This window comes from Pinus tabuliformis, chromosome J (assembly GCF_031772625.1).
Source record: "Pinus tabuliformis cultivar Carrire ecotype Pingquan chromosome J, CPIR1, whole genome shotgun sequence".
NCBI lineage: Eukaryota > Viridiplantae > Streptophyta > Pinopsida > Pinales > Pinaceae > Pinus > Pinus tabuliformis.
In genome coordinates this window covers 125,058,976-125,080,720 of record NC_142295.1, presented here as the reverse complement: position 1 = coordinate 125,080,720, position 21,745 = coordinate 125,058,976, and the positions used below count along the sequence as shown (strand labels likewise).

Below are 21,745 nucleotides of genomic sequence, written 5' to 3'. Positions count from 1 at the left end.
AGGAAATAAATTTTATGAATATGGAGACAAATTATTTATTTTTTTATTTGTTTTAAATATAGAGGCCAATATTGTTTAGTTAAGAACTAATTTTCATCAACTCTATTGTGAAATAGCGCATTGGAAAGAGCCAAAGGAAGTGTGGGAGGAAAGAGTATGCATTTTTTGTTCTTTCGGAAAAGTGGAAACAGAAAAACATTTCATTTTAGAATGTGAGGCCTTCAAAGACAACAAAGAAAGTTATGCAGATATGCTTGCAGCTAGCTCTTGGGATAATCTATTTAGCGAGGGGCTTGTGGAGAAGATGGGAACATTTATTTTGAAGCTTCACAGAAAAATGGGTCAATACATCAAGCAGATGAAGAAGCAATCTGTCCCATAGGCTATCTTTAGCCTTATAGACCTTAAAATAATTTCTTTCTTTCTTATATGCGGGATTTGAAATTTAGTGGAAAATTGTTGAAAAATCAAAAAATGAAATGTATAATTTGTGTGTGAATTTAATATTCAAAAACAATTTTTTGTATAAAAAAATTTACATTTTCATAAATTTTATTTTATATTGAATCTCAACTTGTGTTAGGTTAGTAATTTTAGATATTAGTTGGAAGTATAATTTGTATACTAATAAAATGTAAATCTTATTTTGGTTTTAAAAATTGTTGAAATTGTTAAATTTTGACTTTTGCGCTAGTTAAATTGAGTAAATAGAATTTCCACATTAAGATAATTTGGAGGCAGTTAACTTGTATGATATGTCCTTCTCTATTAGTTTACTTGGTAAATTCAAGTTATAGGCTAGAAGTAGAGTTGTGAACTAAAAATAGACACAATCATGCATGGAATTCAAATTGCCCAGTTGAGGTGGAGAAAAATGCATGTTTGTATTTATATTTGTACAGTGCTTTTGCAGTGAGGAGGTGATTAATTCCTCAAGATATTGCGCAAGGAAATAGAGAATTTCTCCTATTTTTTAGGGGCTAATTCCTCCAAGATTGTGTAAGGAAATAGAGGCTTGAATTGGCTAAGTGTTGGCCAGAGCAAGTCAGGAAGCAGGGAATAGGATGCAGTGCAGGGTGTGCTTCAAATTCGAAGCAAGACATTGTAATTGTTTCTCTTTTAATCTAAATTTTTTTTCTCGGTAAAAAACTAATCTATTAAAATATGTACAGAGGTCGAAAATACATCATGGCGAAACCAGTGTGAGACAGGCTCTGGGCATCACACCCGAGAGCCGAAGAAGCACCAAACACAAAAGCAAGATCTCGCCCACGCAGGGGCACCAGACTAAGACCGTGACTGACCACCGCTGCAAGCCCGCGCAGGGGCGACAAACTGAAAACCAAGGCTGACCATAAGTGCAAGCCCACGCAGGGGCATTAGACAAAAAAGGAGATTGACCACTAGAGCTGGCCCCTACAGGGGCGCCATCCATTTCCTCCCTCGCAGGGGAGACTGTTCTTGCCCAATTCATTAGCAAAAATTCCAAAACAGAGATGACAAAACAGAAAACACCAAAGACCATAACTGAACCAAAGACAAATAGCCGATAAGACCAGTAGACCAGGCGAAAAGCTAATAGAACCTTGAGTGCGGGCGCCTTCATTCGTCCCATTGCTCTTCCTCAATTCGGCACCACCCATAGGTTTCTCGTTCAGCATCAGTAGGAAAAGTCGCTGCCTCTTCCCCGGTTTCCGCCTTTTGAACGTTCTGAGTATGCTTACCATTTTCCGAGTCTGTAGCCGGTGCCTTTGCCTCCTGCTCCTTATCAGCTTCCGGAGCCTGCACTGCTTGCCCTGGGTTGACATTCATCCGTTGCCTTTGTTCATCCATGGCATCGTCATCGTCTTGAGCATTCTCAATAAACAGTATAGAAACATGCGCGCTGATCCTTGGGTTGTTTGTGGAGCTGGTAAAATTGAAGATGGTGGAGCCAAAGGCTGGCAAGGTAGCCGAGCCCGAAGCCCCTGCATCCAGGAATTGACTGGAATGTAGGGGGTTGGCTCCAATAGAGCTAGCAAGATTGCAGTGGCAACAATGGCCAACACTGTCCCCTTCAGGCCTGCGTGAGACCCCTCCTCTGGAAGTGCCTCGACGGCTGAGCATACGCTGTCGAGGTCTCACCATTGAGGGACGAGAATTCCAACAAGCCGCGGGATGAACCAGACTTTCTGCTACCAGCGTCGAACGAGTGATGAGCCCGTCCGTCTGAGAAGGTATCTCTACAAAGACAGAGAGGCCAGTCGTCGGCATAACTACAAACATTCCCTGCTCATTCCCTGTTATATTCCAGACCTCCTCACCTACCCTGCTCGGGATCACATCCGCCATTACTGCTGCCATCCGCTGGGTCGAATAAGTTCTCCAGGCATTAACTATCCCCTGCCCCTTTGCCTTAAACCTCCCGCGTCCTTTTCTGCTGCTAGCTGTGGGTGCCACGTGATGGCCGAAGGTCGGCATGTGTCCGGCCACCCACGCCTGTCCTGTCTCACATAACACCCGCATCCGGGGGAGTTGCATCTTCTTGGACCAGTCGAGAACATTCTTGAGCTTCCACATGCGTTAATATAGTATTCAGCTGTCCTGTGATCAGAGAGTGATTATTCCCCACCCCTACATTGGCCATGAAGTCCGCAACCTTATTGCCCTCCCGCCTTGTGTGTGTGAAGGTGATGGCTCTATTGCTGTGAAGCTTCTGTTCTATGGCTTCCAGTCTTGCTTCAAGCCTCCAACTGGTGGCTATTTTTTTAGCCTGAGATCCATTTAGGATTTTTTTGGCCATGTTGATGAGGATTTGAGAATCTCCTTCTACCTCCAGAGGGTGGAAGTTGAGTTCCCCAGCAAGTTGAAGTCCCTGCCATAGCCCTTCTAGTTCAGCTGAGTTGTTGGTGTCCCAGCCAATGTTTCCGAAGTAAAGCGTCATGGGAGCACCTTCATGATTCCTAATTATTCCGCCAAAGCCTGCTAGCCCGTGATTCCCTTTTGAGGCACCATCAAAGTTGAGTTTGAAAGTGTGCTTAGGCGGGGGCTTCCATGCGACCTGATTTTCAGTGCTGGCTGCAGAGTGGTCCTGCTGGTGCATGCTTTTAGTGCATCTAATTTGCCAATTATCCATGATAGTTTTCTCGTTGGCTAGAGTAGGCCAATCCTCCTCCTTCCAGGGTCTTAGCATCAAAGTCTCTTGAATATTTTTGCATAGCATATTCCAAATATTGTCCAGCGAAGAGCGTTGATTTTTAAAAATGCGCTTATTTCGCTCCTTCCATATGCTCCATAGAATTAGCCCGGGAATCAATCGCCATAGATGATTGAGGATTTTGCTCTTGTACGGGTCCTTTTGCCACTGACGTATGGAATTCGTAATTTCATTTTCAAGTCTGCATCTTCTTTGACATCGAAAGCTTGCCTTCTCCCATAGCTGATTGGCTAGGGGGCAAGAGTCCAGCAGATGTTGGAGCGTTTCCTCATGGGCATTGCAGTTGAAACAGATGGAAGGACCATGGAAATTTCTTCTTCTGAGCTTGTCCCAAGTTAGAATTCTCTGATGCCCTACCAACCAGAGAAAGTGACAGATCTTGGGCCAGGAACCAGAGTTCCATATTTGGCTCCAAATTGGATCCTGGGGGACAGAGTCGTTGCAGAAGATCTTGTATGCTTCAGACGTGGTGAATGCTCCCTTTGGTTGATATCCCCACCTTAGGATATCTCCCCTTTCGTCACACCTGATTTTCCTTTTGCTGAGTTCCGTTTCCAATGCTATGGAAACTTGGCGGCTTTCATTTGTGAGGATTTGGTTACCCGGTTTCCAGATTCTGAAGCCTTTCTCAGTTTCCTGGGTCCAGTATTGCCTGGTCTTAACTTGCTGTGTCTCCTCCGCAATGTTGTTTAGAGGCAGGTTCAGAACATTGCTGAGAGTAGGCATTTGATTCCATGCGTCCGTCCAGAATCTAGTGTTATGGCCATTCCTTACCTCCCAGAAACTATGCTGCTGGATCATTTTATAATGTTCTTTGGCCGCATTCCAAATTAGCGATCCTTTGTCGCTGGGCTCTAACCTGATGAGCTCTTCCTGGGGTCGCTGATTGGCATACTTTGCTGTCCATAATGTGACCCATGGCTTACCTGTGTTGGTGAGCCACTGCCACCAGATCTTGGCTCCCATGATGGCATTGCTGTGCTCCGGATCTCTTAGACCAATTCCTCCTTTTTCCTTCGGTTTGCATACTGTGCTCCATTTTACCAGTGCCCATTTGCGATTGGTTGCATTGCTTCCCCAAAGGAAATCTCTCTGAATTTTCCTTAGTCTTTTTAGGACCCACTTTGGCGCTGCCAGGATGGAGAAAAGGTACAGCGGCATTGCTTGAAGAACGGCTTTGATAAGAACCGCGCGGCTGACTAAATTCAAAGTTCTGTGAGTCCATTGGTTGAGACGTGATTCAAGTTTTTCAATTAAATTGCGCCAAGAGGAATGGTTGATGGCCGAGGCAGTGAGGGGAGCTCCGAGATACTTAGAAGGAAGGGTGGCAATGGGGAACCCCAGAATGCGGACTATGGCAGACTTGACGACCGGGGGGTATTGAAGAAGAAGATCTGCGATTTGGAACAGTTGATGCTAGTTCCAGAGGCTTCGGTAAAATCATTTAGCACTGCTTTAAATATGGAGGCTTCTTGAACAGATGGATAACCAAACAGCATCGTGTCATCAACAAATTGTTGATGGGAAGTAGCTGGCAGATGGTGGATGGAGATACCCTTAAGCTGGTGAGAGTGGAGGGCGTTTTTAATGTGGCGTCCCAGGCCCTCAGCCATTAAAACAAAAAGGAAGGGGGAAAGGGGGTCACCTTGTCTGATACCACGGGAGGGGGAGAAGGGGCGAGAGGGGATCCCATTCACTAGGATGGAGAAGCTGGTAGAGGAGATAAGGCTCATAATCCATCGAATCCAGGTGGGACTGAATCCAAAAGCAGATAGCATTTGCTGTATATAATCCCAGCTGAGTTTGTCAAAAGCCTTGGAAAGATCAAGTTTAAGGAGCATACCTGCCTGCTTTGAATGCTTGAGAGTGTGGGTGATCTCATGCGTGTGGATGATTCCATCCAAAATCTGTCTTCCCTCAACATATCCTGACTGTTCCGGGGAGATGAGCATTGGCAAGAGGGGCTTTAGCCTATTTGCAATGACTTTAGAGATGACTTTGTATATAACATTGCAAAGTGCGATTGGCCGGAATTTGTCCGGTTTGAGCGCGTCCTCCTCTTTTGGAATTAGGGCTATGAAGGTGGTGTTGAGCGAGGGAAGCAGCCAGTGAGAAACTCGCGATTCCTCCACCACTTCCCAGACTTCCATCTTTATTAAATCCCAAAACTTGTGAAAGAAAGTGGTGGTAAATCCATCCGGGCCGGGGGCTTTTCCTTCTTTAAGCTGAGTCATTGCAGTGTCCACTTCCTGAATTTGAATAGGGCTGAGGAGGAGTTCATTATGCTCCGCTGTGATTAATTTTGGTACATTGCGAGTGATTCTTTCAATTGCAGGATGTCTGTTGATGTCAGGCTCTTGATGGACCTGCTTAAAGTGTTCGAGGAGTTCCTTCTCAATTTCCTCATGTTGTTCCACCCTTTCTCCTCCTGATTTTTGAATGTAAGGGATATTGTTGCCCATTCTGCGTTGCACTGTGGTTCTATGGAAAAATTTGGTATTTCTTTCTCCCTCTTTCAGCCATCTGATTCTAGATTTCTGCTTCCAGTATATCTCCTCCTGCTTTCTTCTTTCCTCAAGCTGATTGTGGATGCGCTGCTCCTGTTCGAGGGTTCTCTCTGTATGGCCGCCTGTACTTATTTCTCTCTGCAGATCCTCCAGGGCTTTTTGAAGATCATTTTGCGCCTTGAAGATGTTTCCGAAGGTCTCTCTGTTCCATCTCTTGAGGCTTAGCTTTAGATGCTTGAGTTTTTGTTGAAACTGGAACATCTTGGATCCTTCTAGAGGGCTGAAGGATGTCCATGTGGAGTTGACGAAGTCTCTGAGCGTGGGATGAGTGAACCAAAACTCCTCAAAGCGAAAAGGTCTTCTTATGTTATTGCCTGGACGTTGCCATTGAAGGGCGACCGGCCAATGATCAGATCCAGAGTGTGGAAGAATGGCCGCCGAGAAATCTCCCCCCAAGTGGACCAAGTTGTCTGAGATTAGAAAGCGATCCAGCTTGGAGGCGATTTGATGTATGCCTGCTCTGCGGTTGCTCCATGTAAAAGTGCCATTGCAAAACTGTAAGTCTATCAGGGATGCATTCTGAATAAAGTTTTTGAAGTGGGTGTTTTCCTGTTCCAACCTGTTTCTGCCACCAATCTTCTCCTCTAATTTTGTTATCATATTATAATCCCCTCCAGCTATCCAGAGTGGGTGCCTTCTATTGGCGTTAAGAGCTTCTAGGGTATGGAGGAGAGCAATCTTTTCCCTTGCTTCCTGAGGGAAGTAGACATTCGAGAGATTCCCATGAATATTTGTGCCAACTATGTGGAAGGTAGCCTGTATTAGATTGTGTGAAGCATGAAAGTTCGACAGAGTGAGTGCTTGAGAGTTCCATGCAATGGCTAATCCCCCAGAAGCGCCGGATGCATCTACAGCAACTGATTGACATCCTGGCCAGGCTTTAGAGAGGATCATTTCTAGAGTTGTACTATTACATTTTGTCTCTTGGAGAAAGCATATTTGCGGCTTTTCCATTTTTACCATATTTTTAAGCATTCTGAGTTTTCCTGGGCCGTTGAGCCCTCTTAGGTTCCATGAAATGAGCTTCATGAGTCACTATTGGTGGAGGGCTTGTAGTACTTCGTAAGCTTAGCATACCTACCGGAGTCTACCAGAATCTTCCCGACCGCTATTGTTCTTTGGAGGTCAGTTCTTCTTCCCCTTTTTTTGGAATCTTTTGGGGTTTGGCTTAAATCCCATTGACTTCCTGGCTGGATGCCAAGCTGACTTTGATGGTAGGCCCTGGAGATGACCATTTCCAGTTTGTCAAGCTGTAGCTCTGGGATGCTTTCATAAGCTTTCTTCTTGCATGCTGCTTCTAGTTCGAGTATGTCTAATCCATGTAGATCTATGCTTTCCGGTTCTTCCTCCATTCGTTGCACCTGATTATCTTCTTCCGTGGGTATGTCTGGATCCTGGACGGGGCCTGAGGATCCATCAACCTCCATTTCATTGTCTTTTTCCCGCTGCTTTTCTTTGTTTTCCGAGTTGTGGTCTGGGGGATCTTTGGTAGGAAGGGGATCGGATGGAGGGGCCGCGGGAGGTGGCTGGGAAGAGGATGAGGGGATGTCAGCGTTTGGAGGAGAGGAAGTGGTATGCTCGTCCGTGACATGAGCCAGGATTCCAAAGTTGTTCCTGACTGCATGATCAGAGGCGATGATCTGTTTGGGTTTCTTCCCTGATGATGGTTTTTTATGCGCTCGCTTACGGGTAGGGGCTTTGGTGAAGCCATCATGGGTCTGAGATTCGGAGGGGGAGGGGGCTTTAGCTTGAACATTCAGGGGGAAATCTCTAAAAAGATGCCCTATGGCATGGCATTTACGGCAGTGAAACAGAACATGTTCATAGTCTAAAGGCTGGATCCATTCATAGTCACGGTGAGAGAGACTTACCGATTCTGGCAGGGCTTTGTCTAGGCGCATGAAGACGCAGATGCAGGCGTAAGATGTATATCTTCGTAGTTTCGTTTCTTCAGCAGTCTTTATGTATTCCCCCAGACCATTTCCAATGTTTTTCAGAATGTTCTCATCCCAGTATTCATCTGGCAGTGAATATAGTCTTATCCAGAATGGAGCCCATGTGAGATCCTCCTGATCCGGATTGAATCTGGGAGCCGAGTCCCGTAAGTATAGGCCAGCTGAGTTGAAGAAGTAAGGTCCCTCAACCAGGATTCTGTATTTGTCTTCCAGACAAAAGAAGATCGCGGTGAAGAATCCTTTTGGGCCTAACTGCAGAGTCACATCTCCCTTAGGTTTCCATTTCGCTGCAATCCAACTGTGGAGGGCTTTTTCCGTCGGCCAAAACCCTATGAATTTTCCAATGAGCGCATGATCCATCATATATTGGATTCTTGCTTCTATTATTTCCCCCGGCAGTTCGATTCTGGGTCGATCTGTAGCTATTGGTTTGCAGGTGGTCGAAGAGACCCTCTGGGTTCCATCTGGTTGGTTTTGCTTCCCGTTCTCTCCATTCACCTTAGCTTCCAGGTTTTCTTTTCCCTTGCGCTCATTCTGGCGCGGGATTTCTTGATTGATGTCATTCTCATGGATCGATCCAAATCGTATTGTTCTCTCGTTTTGGTGCTGCCCTTTGTGTGCATTGGGGGAGGTTGCCGAGGCCCCCCCCTTGGGGGTCGCCCATGTGCCCTGCAACCTCTTACAACGCAGTTGAGCGATGCCTGTTCGTATAGTCAGGTCCTTGTTGGATGTCTACACAGATCAGTCTGCGCCGTCTGAGCGTAGTGCAGAACCCTAGCAGCCGTCTCCAGAGCTCCGTCCTGTTTCCATTCTGTCTCCCTCTTTTAATCTGAATTAATGGAAAGTAGCGAAGCGATTTTTCCCAGTTGGGTTCATCTGTAAATCATTATGTTCTCGTGGTTTTGATGTTTGCATGTCATTACATGTTGTTCTAAACTATGATTTCGATTTCGCAGATTATTAGAGTAGAATTTGTGTCTCTTAATTTCAATTTGATTTCTTGAGTAGTTGAAATTTCTACCAAATTTATACATGGTATCAAAGCCCTGAAATCACATTAGAACCAATATTTCAAAATTTCCCTCATGAATTTCAAATTTTTAGCTTCAATGTGGCATCTTTTCTTTAGATTTAGGAGAATGTCTTTCAACATACTTAGATTGGAGTATGCCCTAGATGGTAGCTCAAATTTCGTAGCATGGAAGGACCGAATGAAACTTATGCTTGACGATAATGTTGTGTTAGAATATGTTAAAATTGACATTGTGAAACCCCACCAGTCTGATGCATAACAATTAGCCCATGGGGGCTTCACTCAATGAACCTATGACATATCACATGCATTCCTTGCATACTAAATAAAACCCCTAATTTAACTACATATTGGAAAATACCTCTAAACATCACATTATTTAAACCCTATCAATACAAACCCAATACACTTTCCCAATTAAAAAAAACTCTTTCTTTAACTAGATATTATATGTATCCATTTTTTTATTAACATTTTTTATACACTTTTATATTTGTTCATTAACTATGAGCTTCATTTTTTATAGCTGCCAATATAAAAATCCTTTATTCCCTATATATCCCCCAATATATTATGTCAATTTTTCCTAATTATATATCCCCCAATATGGACCCACGTGGTATGGTATTTCCCCCTTAGTAAAGCCCTCATGAATTAGCCCAATGGAAGAAGAATACCGGAATAGCCAGGAGGATTGTCATGGAGGGTGTTAGAGACAACATAGTCTCAAAGTTACATGGCAATTAGACTCCATTTTCCATGTGGAAGACCCTCACTGAGCTATTCGAAAATAACATTGATGTCAAAAAACTTGGTTTGATGAACGAATTGAGGATTGAAGACAAAGGGTATGATGTAGTCTTCTGCAATGGGAAGGCCCACCTCAAGCATTTTTATTCAGGTCAGATCAAGCATATTTGTGTCAGGATCGAGATCCACTACAAATTGGATGAAGATGCATGTGCAACCTTGAGGAGCAAAGAAAAGATTCCTCAGAGAAGAGATGTGATGTTTGAGTGAGAGCAAGATAGAGCTTTGTAGGTGACACCTTCTAGTTCAGAGGGAGAAATTGTAGCCATACCTCCAGGAGTGAAGTGGGGTGATGTAGAGACGTAGTCTCAGAGTTGCAAAGATTTGGACAGGGTCCATAGGATAGTAGTAGCAATTATAGTATATTATTCTCATGGATCATTACCCTTGCTACAGGGGCCCACAATATTCAGTATCAGAAGGATCAGTTTCAGTTTATGCAGTCAAATTTTGAACGACCACTGCAAACTAGTTGCAGTTAGACGTTGAGGAGCACAAAGCAGTGTTGATAATAGTGCATGAGGCACAATGCAGAATCATTAAGAATTTAGTTTTCCCTGTAGACACTGCAGAGACTAGCAACATTCAGAGGCTCAGGAGATAATTTCAACTCAGAGACACAATGCATTTAGTATTTTGGATGTTTTTTCCCTTATAGTTTTTGCAGTAGAAATAACAACAATGAGAGAGTCTTATTATATTACATTCCTATAGGAGTTGGATTAGGGTGTGTAGAGCCCTTTCTTGCTAAGAGAGATCACTGAAATTATAGCAAGAAAAAGGGTCAATTTTGACTTGTGCTCTAGTCAAATTGAGTAAGTCGAATTTCCACATTAGTAGGACAATTTGGAGGCAAGTAACTTGTGTGACATAGCCTTGTCCACTAATTTAGTTACAAGTTATAGGGTAGAAGTAGAGTTGTGCATGTTTTAATTGTTAAGATTTAACAATATGGTTGAGTTATTGTTAGTTGAACTCAATTAATTGAGCTCTAGTCACACATTGAAGGTCAGTTAAGTAGTTAAGACTGTTGTTAACTCACTGATCTCTCACTTAACTGGTCAATTAGCTAAAAATAGACACAGTCATGATTGAAATTCAAATTGCCTAGTTGAGGTGGACGAAAAGGCATGTTTGTATTTATATGTGTATATTGTTGAGTGTACAATGATTTTTCACTTAGCAGGTGATTGATTCATCAAGCTATTGCACAAGGAAATATGGAATTTCTCCTATTTTTTAGACGCTAATTCCTCCAAGATTGCGCAAGGAAATAGAGGTTTGACTGAGGCTTGAATTTTCTAAGTGTTGGTGAGAGAAAGTCTGGAGGTAGGAGAATATTATTGGAGTACTGCAATACAAGGTGTGCTTTAGATTCGAAGCAAGACATTGTAATTATTTCTCTTTTCATCTGAATTAATGCAAAACAATAGAGGAGTTTTACGGAATTGGATTCCCTTGTAAATCATTGTTTTCTTGTGGTTTTGATGGTTGCATGTCATTATATGTTGTTCTAAACTGTAATTTCCATTCCGTGGATTAGTAGAGTAGAATTTGTGTCTTGATTTAGTTCGATTTCTTAAGGGGTTGCAATTTCTATCAAATTTCTACAAAAATTAAGTTAAGTTTAAGTAGAAGTACTCCATATTTATATGGAAAAATGATGTAAATATTGTTATAAGAAATAATGATAAATAATCAAATAATGTTAATATAACAATGTTCACAATGATCTAAATAATGTTATGATAAATTATGATGAATAATAAGATAATCTTAATATAACAATGTTAAGTCACAATTCATTCTAACAAGTTTGTTTTTTCTCTCTAAAAAAACTCAAAATTGATTATTACTTTAAAAATTTCTTATAAAATTAACTTGATAAGAAAAAACCCATGTGTGAGAAATCTAAATTCTATGGGAATGTTTAAATTATATATATATATATATATATATATATATATATATATATATATATATATATATATATATTTTAATGAAAATGGATTCAACACCATCAAGAAATAAGAAGCTATGGTCGCCCAAAATCATGAAATTAAACCACTATAACCTAAGTTTTCAAAAAATACATACAATTTTCTCAAAATAATTTCTATGGTTTTCCTTTTATTCAGTAAGAAAAAAGAAATATTATATATTAATAGCTCAGAAATAGGAATTTACAATGATATTCAGAAAGTCCCACATCATAAAGGTTCATCAGTGGAGATGCCATTACAACAATCCAAACAATACAACCCAATGCAAACATAAAAGGAGTAATAACAGTGCATATCCTCATACAAATTCAGAGTAATAAACTAGTATGCAATTCAATATCAAAAGGAAAATAAAATACTTTCAGCATGTCAACTGCTTCTTCAGGCTGGCAGAACAACATGAAATGACTACATGTCCATCCTTCCGAGTGAAAAAAGAAAAAAAGGCTTTAATATAAGTAGAGTATACAAAAATTTATACAAAAAAGAAGAGGGGATGTAGTATCTAGCCAAGTAATGGGAAGTCTCCCATGTCGATGACCTGCTATTCCAGGATAATTTCTAAATGAATTCTTCCAGTGTTACCATTCAAGCCCTTCTTCGATAGTTGATCTGCATCCATATTCTAATCCGTGCCAATATGCTTGATAGAAGAGTTCCTGCTTTGATTCCATAGTAGCTTAATTCTTCCTAGCCAACCTTGTAGTAATTGGTTGGTGATGTTTGCATTGCCCATTAATTAATGAATTATAATCTTCGAATCCCCATGGATATGAATAGATGGGATATCTAGGAAACCATAAGAGGCCCCATAAGGCCATTGCTTTAGCCTTTGTGTTAGTGCCCCTACCTCCATGCCAGAATGTTTTATATGTTAGTGTCTCTGACATGGCAAGCCAAAAACCACAGCCACATATGTTCAGTTGAGCAGCACCATTAGAAAAACCCACAGGGTATTCCAATTCAAGTTCAGTGCTCTTTTGACGAGGTGCTTTAGAGCATATATCATTGGGTAAATGCATTGTGCGGTTGATTAAAATTTTTCCAAACATCTTATTGAAATTTTCAGTGCAGTTCTGAAAGATACATTTGTTTCTCCACTGCCAAATTTCCCAAAAGGGAATGGGCAGAATGTTTCTCCAGCCAGACTTTTGAGACCTCCACCACTGTAAATAGTCTACAATGCCTACATGTTGAATGTATGGAAAACCAATATAGGAAGAAAGTCTTTTCCATACTTGAAATGTATGCTAACATGTAAGGAAAATATGACAGTTATTTTCTGATTCCTCTTTGCAAATAAGATAGAGGCTAGGTCCTTGCAAATGTTTCTTTTGTAGGTTTTCTCAAGTAAGATTTTTATTATGGAAAGCTAACGAGGTAAAAAGGATAATTTTGTGTGGGATACTAGTTTTCCAAAATGCAAAAAAAAACATGTTTCTCTGTCAATAGTGTATCCTCAAAACAGAGAGAGAGGTATATATCTACAACCTTGATGTTGTCATTTGTCATCTTTCCTGACCAGATTAGTTTATCCTGATTGCCAGCATGGAAAATCCCAAGTTGTTTCATCTCAACAATAATGTGGTCCCAAACATGGACCCAGTGCCCAGATAAGCCTAGTTCCTACGCATTCTTTTAGACATGGTAAGGACCTATCCATATAGTAATGGCTTGACTCCAGAAGAAAATTCCCCTTCTATTGAGAGCAATTAAGAGATGTTTCGGGATCAAATCCAAATTGCTAGAACCCAGGATGTGGTCAATGTCAATGAGAATGTTGTGGCCAGAGCCAATGTTCCATGCCAAATGTTGTAGGAAGATTTTTGTAACTTTTTTGAAACTTAGCGAGATAGCCGATCCATTGGAGACCCCAATGGAGCCTCTACGGAACCAGTATATAAAATCCAGGTTCTTTAAATATTTTTTTTCCAATGACCAGACTCCAAGTTCCCATCCCAAAAATACCTCTCCAAAGTGACTTGATTAATAATGTCCATCCAAAACAACGGAGGTCAAGAACACCCCATCCCCACATTGCCTTTGGCAGAGTGATTCTGGATAATTTGGACAAGTGAAATTTTTTATGTTCATGACTACCCCCCAATATAAAATTAGCCATGACATGGTTGAGAGAGTGTATGATGGCAGCAGGAATGTGACACAGATGGGCCCAGTATACCCCTAATTGATTAAGGACAACTTGTGTAAGGATGACACGCCCCAGGGATAGATTCCTATATTCCCACCCAAAGATCTTCTTGAAGAATCTATTCATAAGCCAAAGCCAATCGACATTCCTATAATTGCATGGTTTGATATGGTATCCCAAGTACTTCATGCCATGACTCATCAACTCAACTTCAATTCCAAACAGATTTTTAATATATGCGATAATGTCTAATTCACAATTCCCATGATAAATAATAGATTTGTGAGCATTCATATACAGACCGGATGCATTTGCAAATTTCCTGAAAATATGGAAAAGACATAACCATGTAAAACGATTCAACATACCCATAATGAGTACATCATGGACAACGAAACCATGAGAGATGTTGATGTAGCCCATCTTCAGAGCCTAGAACTGATCTCGTTCCACCACTTTTGAAATATGCAGGCTCAAGCCGTCCATAGCCAGGATAAATAACAATGGCGACAAAGAACAACCCTGTCTCAAACCATGCCTTGCCCGGAAGAAATTTGTGGGGTATCCATTAATGATCATAGAATAATCAACATTTATCATGCACGCCATAATCCATTCCACACATTTGAGATGTAGGCCTATTTTGAAAAGGACTAGCCTGAGGTAACCCCAATCCAGGCAGCAGAAAGCCTTCTTCGGATCAACTTGCACGATGGCTTCATTTAGATTTTTTGTGTGTATCGAGTGCAAGCATTCTTGTGCATTTGCACAGGCATCATGTATTTGTCTACCTTGTAGAAACTTGTGTTGTTCAAGAGATATATGGCATGAAAGAATGCTTCGCATACGCCTAGCAATGGTTTTTGAGATAACCTTATTGATGAGGTTGCACAACGAAATAGGTCTGTAGTCCTCAAAACAGGTAGGAGGATATCGCTTGGGGATAAGGGCAATATAAGTAGATTTTATGCGGTTGTGTACATATCCAGTAGGTCTAGACTCCACTATTTGCAGAAGATCTTTTTTGAAAATATAAAAAATGTGCGTGAACAACTCCACGGTCCACCCATCTGGTCCCGGGCTTTTATCGCCCTTAAAATATTTGAGGACAGTGAGTAATTCTTCCTCGGTGATGCTACTGTATAGAGCATCATTTGATCCTTAGTCAAACATGATCAAGTAGTGCTCAATCCCCCATATGAGGTCTTCGGCTTCAATATTATCTCTGCGCTTATATGTCGCTTTGAAATGTGTGGTCGCAGCTTTGGAGATTTCTTCACGTGACTCAATATGATTTCCTTCGCCATCTAGAATCCCCCCAATAGAATTTGTGTTGCGTCTATGATTTACATATGGATGGAAAATTTTTGTATTTTTGTCTCTTTTTAATCCAAATACCCTGGCTTTTAACGTGCCATGTGACCTTTTCAAAATGTAGAGTCGTTTTTTTTATTCTAACTCCAGATCGATTAGTATGTGGCCTCCAATCCGACGTGTAATGCTATATATACTAACATCTGTCTATCTACTCATCAAGAGCTGATCGCAGTACAAATTATAGATTCCGTACATCAAACAATACGAAATATTACAACATTCTTATCCATATTATAGATTCCATATATAGAATTGACAATAAGCAAAGCGAAGTGTTTAACTGTGCTCCATAGCGATTGGATGCCTAATTCTGCAATCATCAACATAAGCTCACCCACTGCAGATGAATCCCTTCACAAAATATGACAACAAGCTTTATGTTTAAAAAAAAAACACCATGAACCTTCGTGACTTTCGAGCAAATCAAATCTAACACGAAAAAAACTTCGAATCTTTTCAATGGTGACCTGGTACGTTCACTTTTGTCAGTCATGCTAGAGATTTTGACTCCGGTGAACCCTTGATAAAACGAGTTATGCTCCGAAAAATAATTCGTGATTTGCGTAGCTCCAACGGATTTTTGTCCGTAATTTTGCGCACTCCTTGAACGCACAGGGTGCGACAATTTCATAACTTCGCGACGTTTTTGGGCAGTTTTTTTTTGGCTGAGATGCTAAAGTGAAGTACTTGTTGTTTTTTACAGGTGTGCAATTGCTGCATTTCTTCTTTTTCATGTGTGGAATTCAAGTTGTTTTTTTTTCCCTTGGTCTCTCATGACCTTTGTTTCTTTGCAAGCTCAAAAAAATTATGAAGCGTTGTTTTCTCTGGAGTCTTATGCAACTTAGGTTCTTCTCTTTGATGCTCTCAAATAGTCTTACATAGCCTACCCTCTAATACCCTGAGCATTAAGAGTTTTATGTAGCCTACTCTCTGATGCTATGACAAGGAATGAAGAACAAAACATGGAGCAAAGATTTCTCTTCTCAATATTATGAATTAGTTAAATAACATTATATTGGAAACATCAACAATAAATCACTGCAATGCAACTAAACTAAATTGGATTAACTAAAATTGAACTAAGACACTTGGATGGACGATTTTGACACTTAGTAGGTGGTTGGAATTAGATTCTTCAACAAACATTAGTTTAATATTTAATTAACTAGAATTGAATGAGGATAACAATTATTCTTCTCAATCACCCATAATAAATCCAATTGAAACATGAATAATGTTAGTATATTATGGACAACCATTTCTCGCCAAAATTTGGAATTTTTTTTTTAAATCCAACCGTGGGAGTGTTTGAATCATTTTTTGATGGTGGAAATGACACCCAAAATCCTGAAGCTTTAAAGCCATAGCTCGAATTTCTAAAAGAATTCATGACATTTTATCAAAACCGTTCCAAAATTTCCATTATTTTCTATAAAAAACATTATCTTCTAAACTACGCCTTATAAAAAGATGTGATATTAATTTAATAATATTTTTAATGTAATATAATATTATAAATAGTGATACAATTTTATATGTTATATTGTAGTTTATCTAATAAATATTTAATATAATATTTTATAATCATATTATAACATTTGAAGTATTACAATATTATATTATAGCATAATAGAATTTTAAAAATATACATTAATTTTTGTTTTTATTTTATATATGAAATAATTAATAAATTATTACATAATATTATATATATTGTTGTGTTGGGGTTGCAAATTATTTGGTAAAGCATGTTATCTAAAATATTAAGAAGTCTTAGGTTCAATCCACTTATTAACTCATATCAAATATTGGAAGCAATATGGTTGTAGTGTTAGTGAAAGGTATTGTTCTTCTGTCGCACTAGTACAAGGTAGTCTCATTTACTAATTCATTAGCTACAAAAACCTAAAAACTAAACTGATATCATCTTTCTTAATGTCACAATTGCAACAATCAAGGTACTCTTTAACTAATGATTCCAAATCTGATCCTCTTAGGCAAGATTGGGAAAGGAATTGATAATTTATTTCCTATAGAGTTAATTCAATTTTTTTCTTTGTTAGTTTGTCACACAAAGGCATCTAGGTTGTCATAATCACCCAAGGATCACACCTTACCTAGACCACACCAACCCATACTCATGGATAGATTTATCTCCATGAGGTTACAAAACGATGATCTTTTCACCATGGATTGCCTTAATATAACACATTTCCACCAACCCGTCTATGGCCTTGGGTGATATTGAGGTAATCAAGCTTTGTTTCTTTGAATATCTAATAATTTACAATGGTCTAATGAAGTGACCCAATTTGATTGAATCATATCCATGGATTGGATGCTAGTGTTGTGGTTTATGTATTCGATTAGATACAATAAATAATAAATATAGACACTTTAAAGAAACAAGAGTCTAACCCTCTCGAGATCCATTTATTCCTAATTCTAAACTTTCTCATGCATAATCTCCATTGAAGAAAACTTTGATTTTTGATAAAAATAAAGATTATTTTTCTTAGACACTTAAATAGTAAATTAAATATCCTAGCTTATAAGAACATTATTGAATACCTACACCATAATGTTATGAAAATTGTCTCTACATTCACTAATAAAATCCCTATTAAGTTGTTGTACTAAAAGAAGAATAGGATGGTCAACCCTTGGTATGACATAAAGTAAATTGCCATAAAATTCATTAGAAATTCCTTTATTGAGTCTTTAAAATTAGATAGTATAAAAGATACAAAGCCTTAATCAAAAGGAAAAAGGCACAACTTAAATAGAAAGAAAGAATAGCTTATACATATCTAATATAGATCCTATGAGATTTTAGAGGTAAATTTTAGAAATTCATAAGTCTTGTTTTATTATTTTAACTAATATTTTATTATTTTCCTTAGGAGGCCCATTTTAGACCTCAATATTCTCCTAATGAGTCAAAGAAAACTGGTTTAGATGAATCAACTGAATTCTAGAGAGAGCTAGAACAATAGATTGTAGTTTTGAGGAGGTCTCGTTAAGTATGGAAATAACTTGAAAGGAATACACCACCTAATGTTTGGCTTCTTATTGTGTTTTATGCCACTAATGATCAACCCACATAATTTTGGGAGGAAGTCGACTTGAAAAATGGTTAAATATGATCACAATCCCAGAGTGAAGGAATGGATTCTTTTCGCAAGAATCAAACTTGGGATTTAGTCAAATTACCTAATGGAAGGAATCATGTTGGTTGTAAGTGGGTGTTCAATAAAAGGTTGAATGCAACAGGTCAAGTTGTGAGTCACAAAGCTTGACTGGTGGTGAAATGTTATTACAAAGTTGAGGGAGTTGAAATTGATGATATTTTTTCCCTTCTTGCAAATGTAACTTCCATTAGAGTACTAGTGTCTCTAGCCACAACATTTGATCTAGAGATTGAGAAATTGGATGTAAAGGAAACATTCCTACATGGTGGTTTTGAGGAATAAATATATATGAAATAGTATGAAGGTTTTATACTAAATAGAAAGGAGAAACTGGTTTGTATGCTAATGGAGTCCCTTTATGGTCTAATCAATCACCTAGGATGTGGTACAATAAGTTTGACACATAGAACTACGGATTGGAATTTGTGAGAAGCCTAACTCATCACTATGTATATCTCATGTTAGAGGGAAAGTGCTTCATACATGTAGTACTTAATGTCAATAACATGTTTCTAGTTATAAATAGCATGGGTGAAGTCATGAAGGTGAAACATGAAGGATCTCAATGCCACAAATTTCATTCTTATAATGGAAATAAATAGAGACTATTAGTTAGGAAACTTTGGGTATATCAAAGGAATTACCTTGAAACAATTCTAAAGGACTTTAACATGCAATAGTGTAAGTTGATGAAGGTGTCAATTCTTGTGGGGGAAGGCCAACTATTGATCAATTTTCAAAGAGATGAGAAGAAAGAGAGGACACAACAAGTGTTCCATATGAATGCGAGGTAGCTAATCTAAACCATGCAATGGTATGAACTTTACCATATATCATTCGTGCAACTGGATTATTGAGAAGATACATGACAACACCTAGAAAAGAGCACTAGTTCATTATCAAAAGGTTATTTAGATATTTTCATGGAATAAGTGATTATGTGATATATTTCCATGTCAAAATTGAGTATGACGGTAAAAGAACTATATGATAATTTTTCAATGCCAACTCGGTTGGAAATGTGAACAAAATATGATTAAATAGTATATATGTATTCAAGTCATTTGATGGAGCCATTAACTAGATGAGAAAACGGAAATTGGTCTTGTCATTATTAATGACAAAATATGAATACATAGCAACCACTCATGTAAGAAATGAAGAAATTTGGTTGTGGAAGATGTTTACAAGGATCAAGTAAGTTCATCCAAAGCGTTAAGTTAGAATGCAGTCTTGGAAAATAAACTAAGTTACCATTCAAGGAATGAACATATTAATTTAGAATATCATTTCATTAGAGTCATTTTAGGAAGCAATAAGGTGTTGTTGGTAAAAGTAGACACAATGAGGAATTTTGTAGAATTTCCAACAAATTTGGTGAGTGGTGGTAAATTCTCTTGGTGTAGAGAGGAGTTGATCTTGGGTGCCTTCATTCACTAAAAGTACAATACTAATAGTTCATGCGAAAAACACAACAAGTGGGAGGATGTTAATTGTTATAATCTGTGTAGGTAGTCTTGGTCAACTAGAGTTCAGTCGGTTAACTGAATGGTTGGTTGAGATGACTAGATATGAACCTTAGTAAGTCTAGTAAAGAATAATCGGCTAAGGAAAATATGTTGACGTGACTTTCAAGGTCATGTTGATGAGAAGACAAGTCAATAGTCAAGTTGATACGAAAATGGTCAAGTAAAGATTAATTAGCTTAGTAAAATTCAAAACTAAGTTGAATAACTGAAGAAGGTGATAATTGATTGGAGAAATCAAAGGGGTCATTGTTGGGAACATGTGTGTACTTGACTAAGACTAGTGCTTGACTAGTGATCGAAGGGAAATATACTATAATTAGAAGTGGTGGGAAAGTGTTAGGAATCGTGATATTTTTAGGATCTTGGCCAATCATCTTCAACCACCTGTGCTCATTGCAGATGTTTTGAATTAATATTTTGTATGCTTACAAATATAGCATGATGTAAGGGTGATGTGAGAGAGATGATGAGATGATGCCAATATTTCCAATAAATAGAAATTGGGTTTTGTACTTGATCCCATTCATCTTAGGTGTGTACTATGGGTTGATATTCATTGTAATATGACTTTAATATTCAATTGAGAATATAAGAGCAGTGAAGCTCAAAGGTTGGTTGGTTTCCCACTTAGGGATTTCTAAGATAAAATCTATGTGTGTTGTGTGAATCTTTATGGCATGCAATTGTTTCTTTCTTCTTCTTTAAGTTATTTCTTATGAGTTTAAAGTCTTACGTTAAATGGGCCTTTAGTTTGGTTTATATGGCTAGTCAAATTTTTACTTGGATTTTTGGTATCAAAAGTGTAATCAGATGCCCTAAGCCCAACAATTAATTATTATGCACATTTACCTATAGTTTTTATAACCTAATGTTGTTTCATTTTGAATCCTCACTACCAGATTTGAATTGCGGATGCATTACTTACTATCATGGTGGATTTTTTTAAAGGGGAATATTTCTCACATGTTGATTAATTTTCACATGGTTGACACATCCTTTCTTATTTGAGCATCATTCTTTCAATATTAATACTCACACCATTCCACTTGCCACCAAGTTACCCCTAAAATTTTCCAAAATCCCAACCCATATCTACTACCATGCATGGCTCAATTATTAGTAATTGTATTGTACTAAAATTTTATGAAGGAATCCAAAAAGTGCCATGCATTGTTAGGAAGCATTAAGGCTGAAATATTATATATTATTGTAGTGACTTGACATTGAAATCAGTTTAGAGTTTACCAAACATTTCAAAGTATCATGAAGTATGGTAATAGTTATATGTATTTGAATCTTAGAAGACATTACATCACAAGTTAAAAGTCTACATCAAATGAGGGATATGTTGTTTGAGAGTAAAATTTTAGAGAAAAGTGCAGGTTTGGGCTTTTGGGTTAGGGGATGGGACTATAACAAGCATAGATAGAGTAGTTAGCTATAATTCTTTGCAATAACAATGCATATAAATTGTATTTTTCATTCAAAAATACATTATTTATCATTACTGACACAACTACCTATGAGTAGTGATACAACCTTCTCTTCATCTATCTTTTCAAACTATTAATCCACCCAAGGCACCAAAATCTCATTTGTATGCCATTCTTTCTATTTATTCATAGTATTTGATGTCCAGGATTTAACTAAAATTAAAATGGCCTAAAAGGGTCTATTTAATCATAGAATAATCTTAGTGTTGGTTTTGGGTGCTCTTTTTCAACGTAAAATACGTATAATGTATTTGTCAAAAGTTGAGGACCACAAGTAGTAGTGAATGTTAAAAAACCAAAGTGGGATGGGTAATAAATGAAGGGCATGCCAGAGAGTGGTCTACACCATATGAAAGTATAGACACATAGTTGATGTAGAAAATCCTAGCCATCAAATATTTGAGATATATAGTGACTGTTTCCAAAAATAAGGTTATCT

General features: G+C 38.5%; 1 protein-coding gene across 1 annotated transcript; it reads right to left on the bottom strand.

Annotated features, from left to right (window-relative positions):
• Nucleotides 1-2,488: 2,488 nt before the first annotated feature.
• LOC149225927 (uncharacterized) lies at nt 2,489-6,717 on the bottom strand. The gene is made up of 2 exons (XM_089380046.1): nt 4,686-6,717; nt 2,489-4,590 (listed from the first exon to the last, which is right to left on the bottom strand). The coding sequence occupies exons 1-2, from the start codon at nt 6,715-6,717 to the stop codon at nt 2,489-2,491; spliced, it is 4,134 nt and encodes a 1,377-aa protein (XP_089236172.1).
• Nucleotides 6,718-21,745: the final 15,028 nt, after the last annotated feature.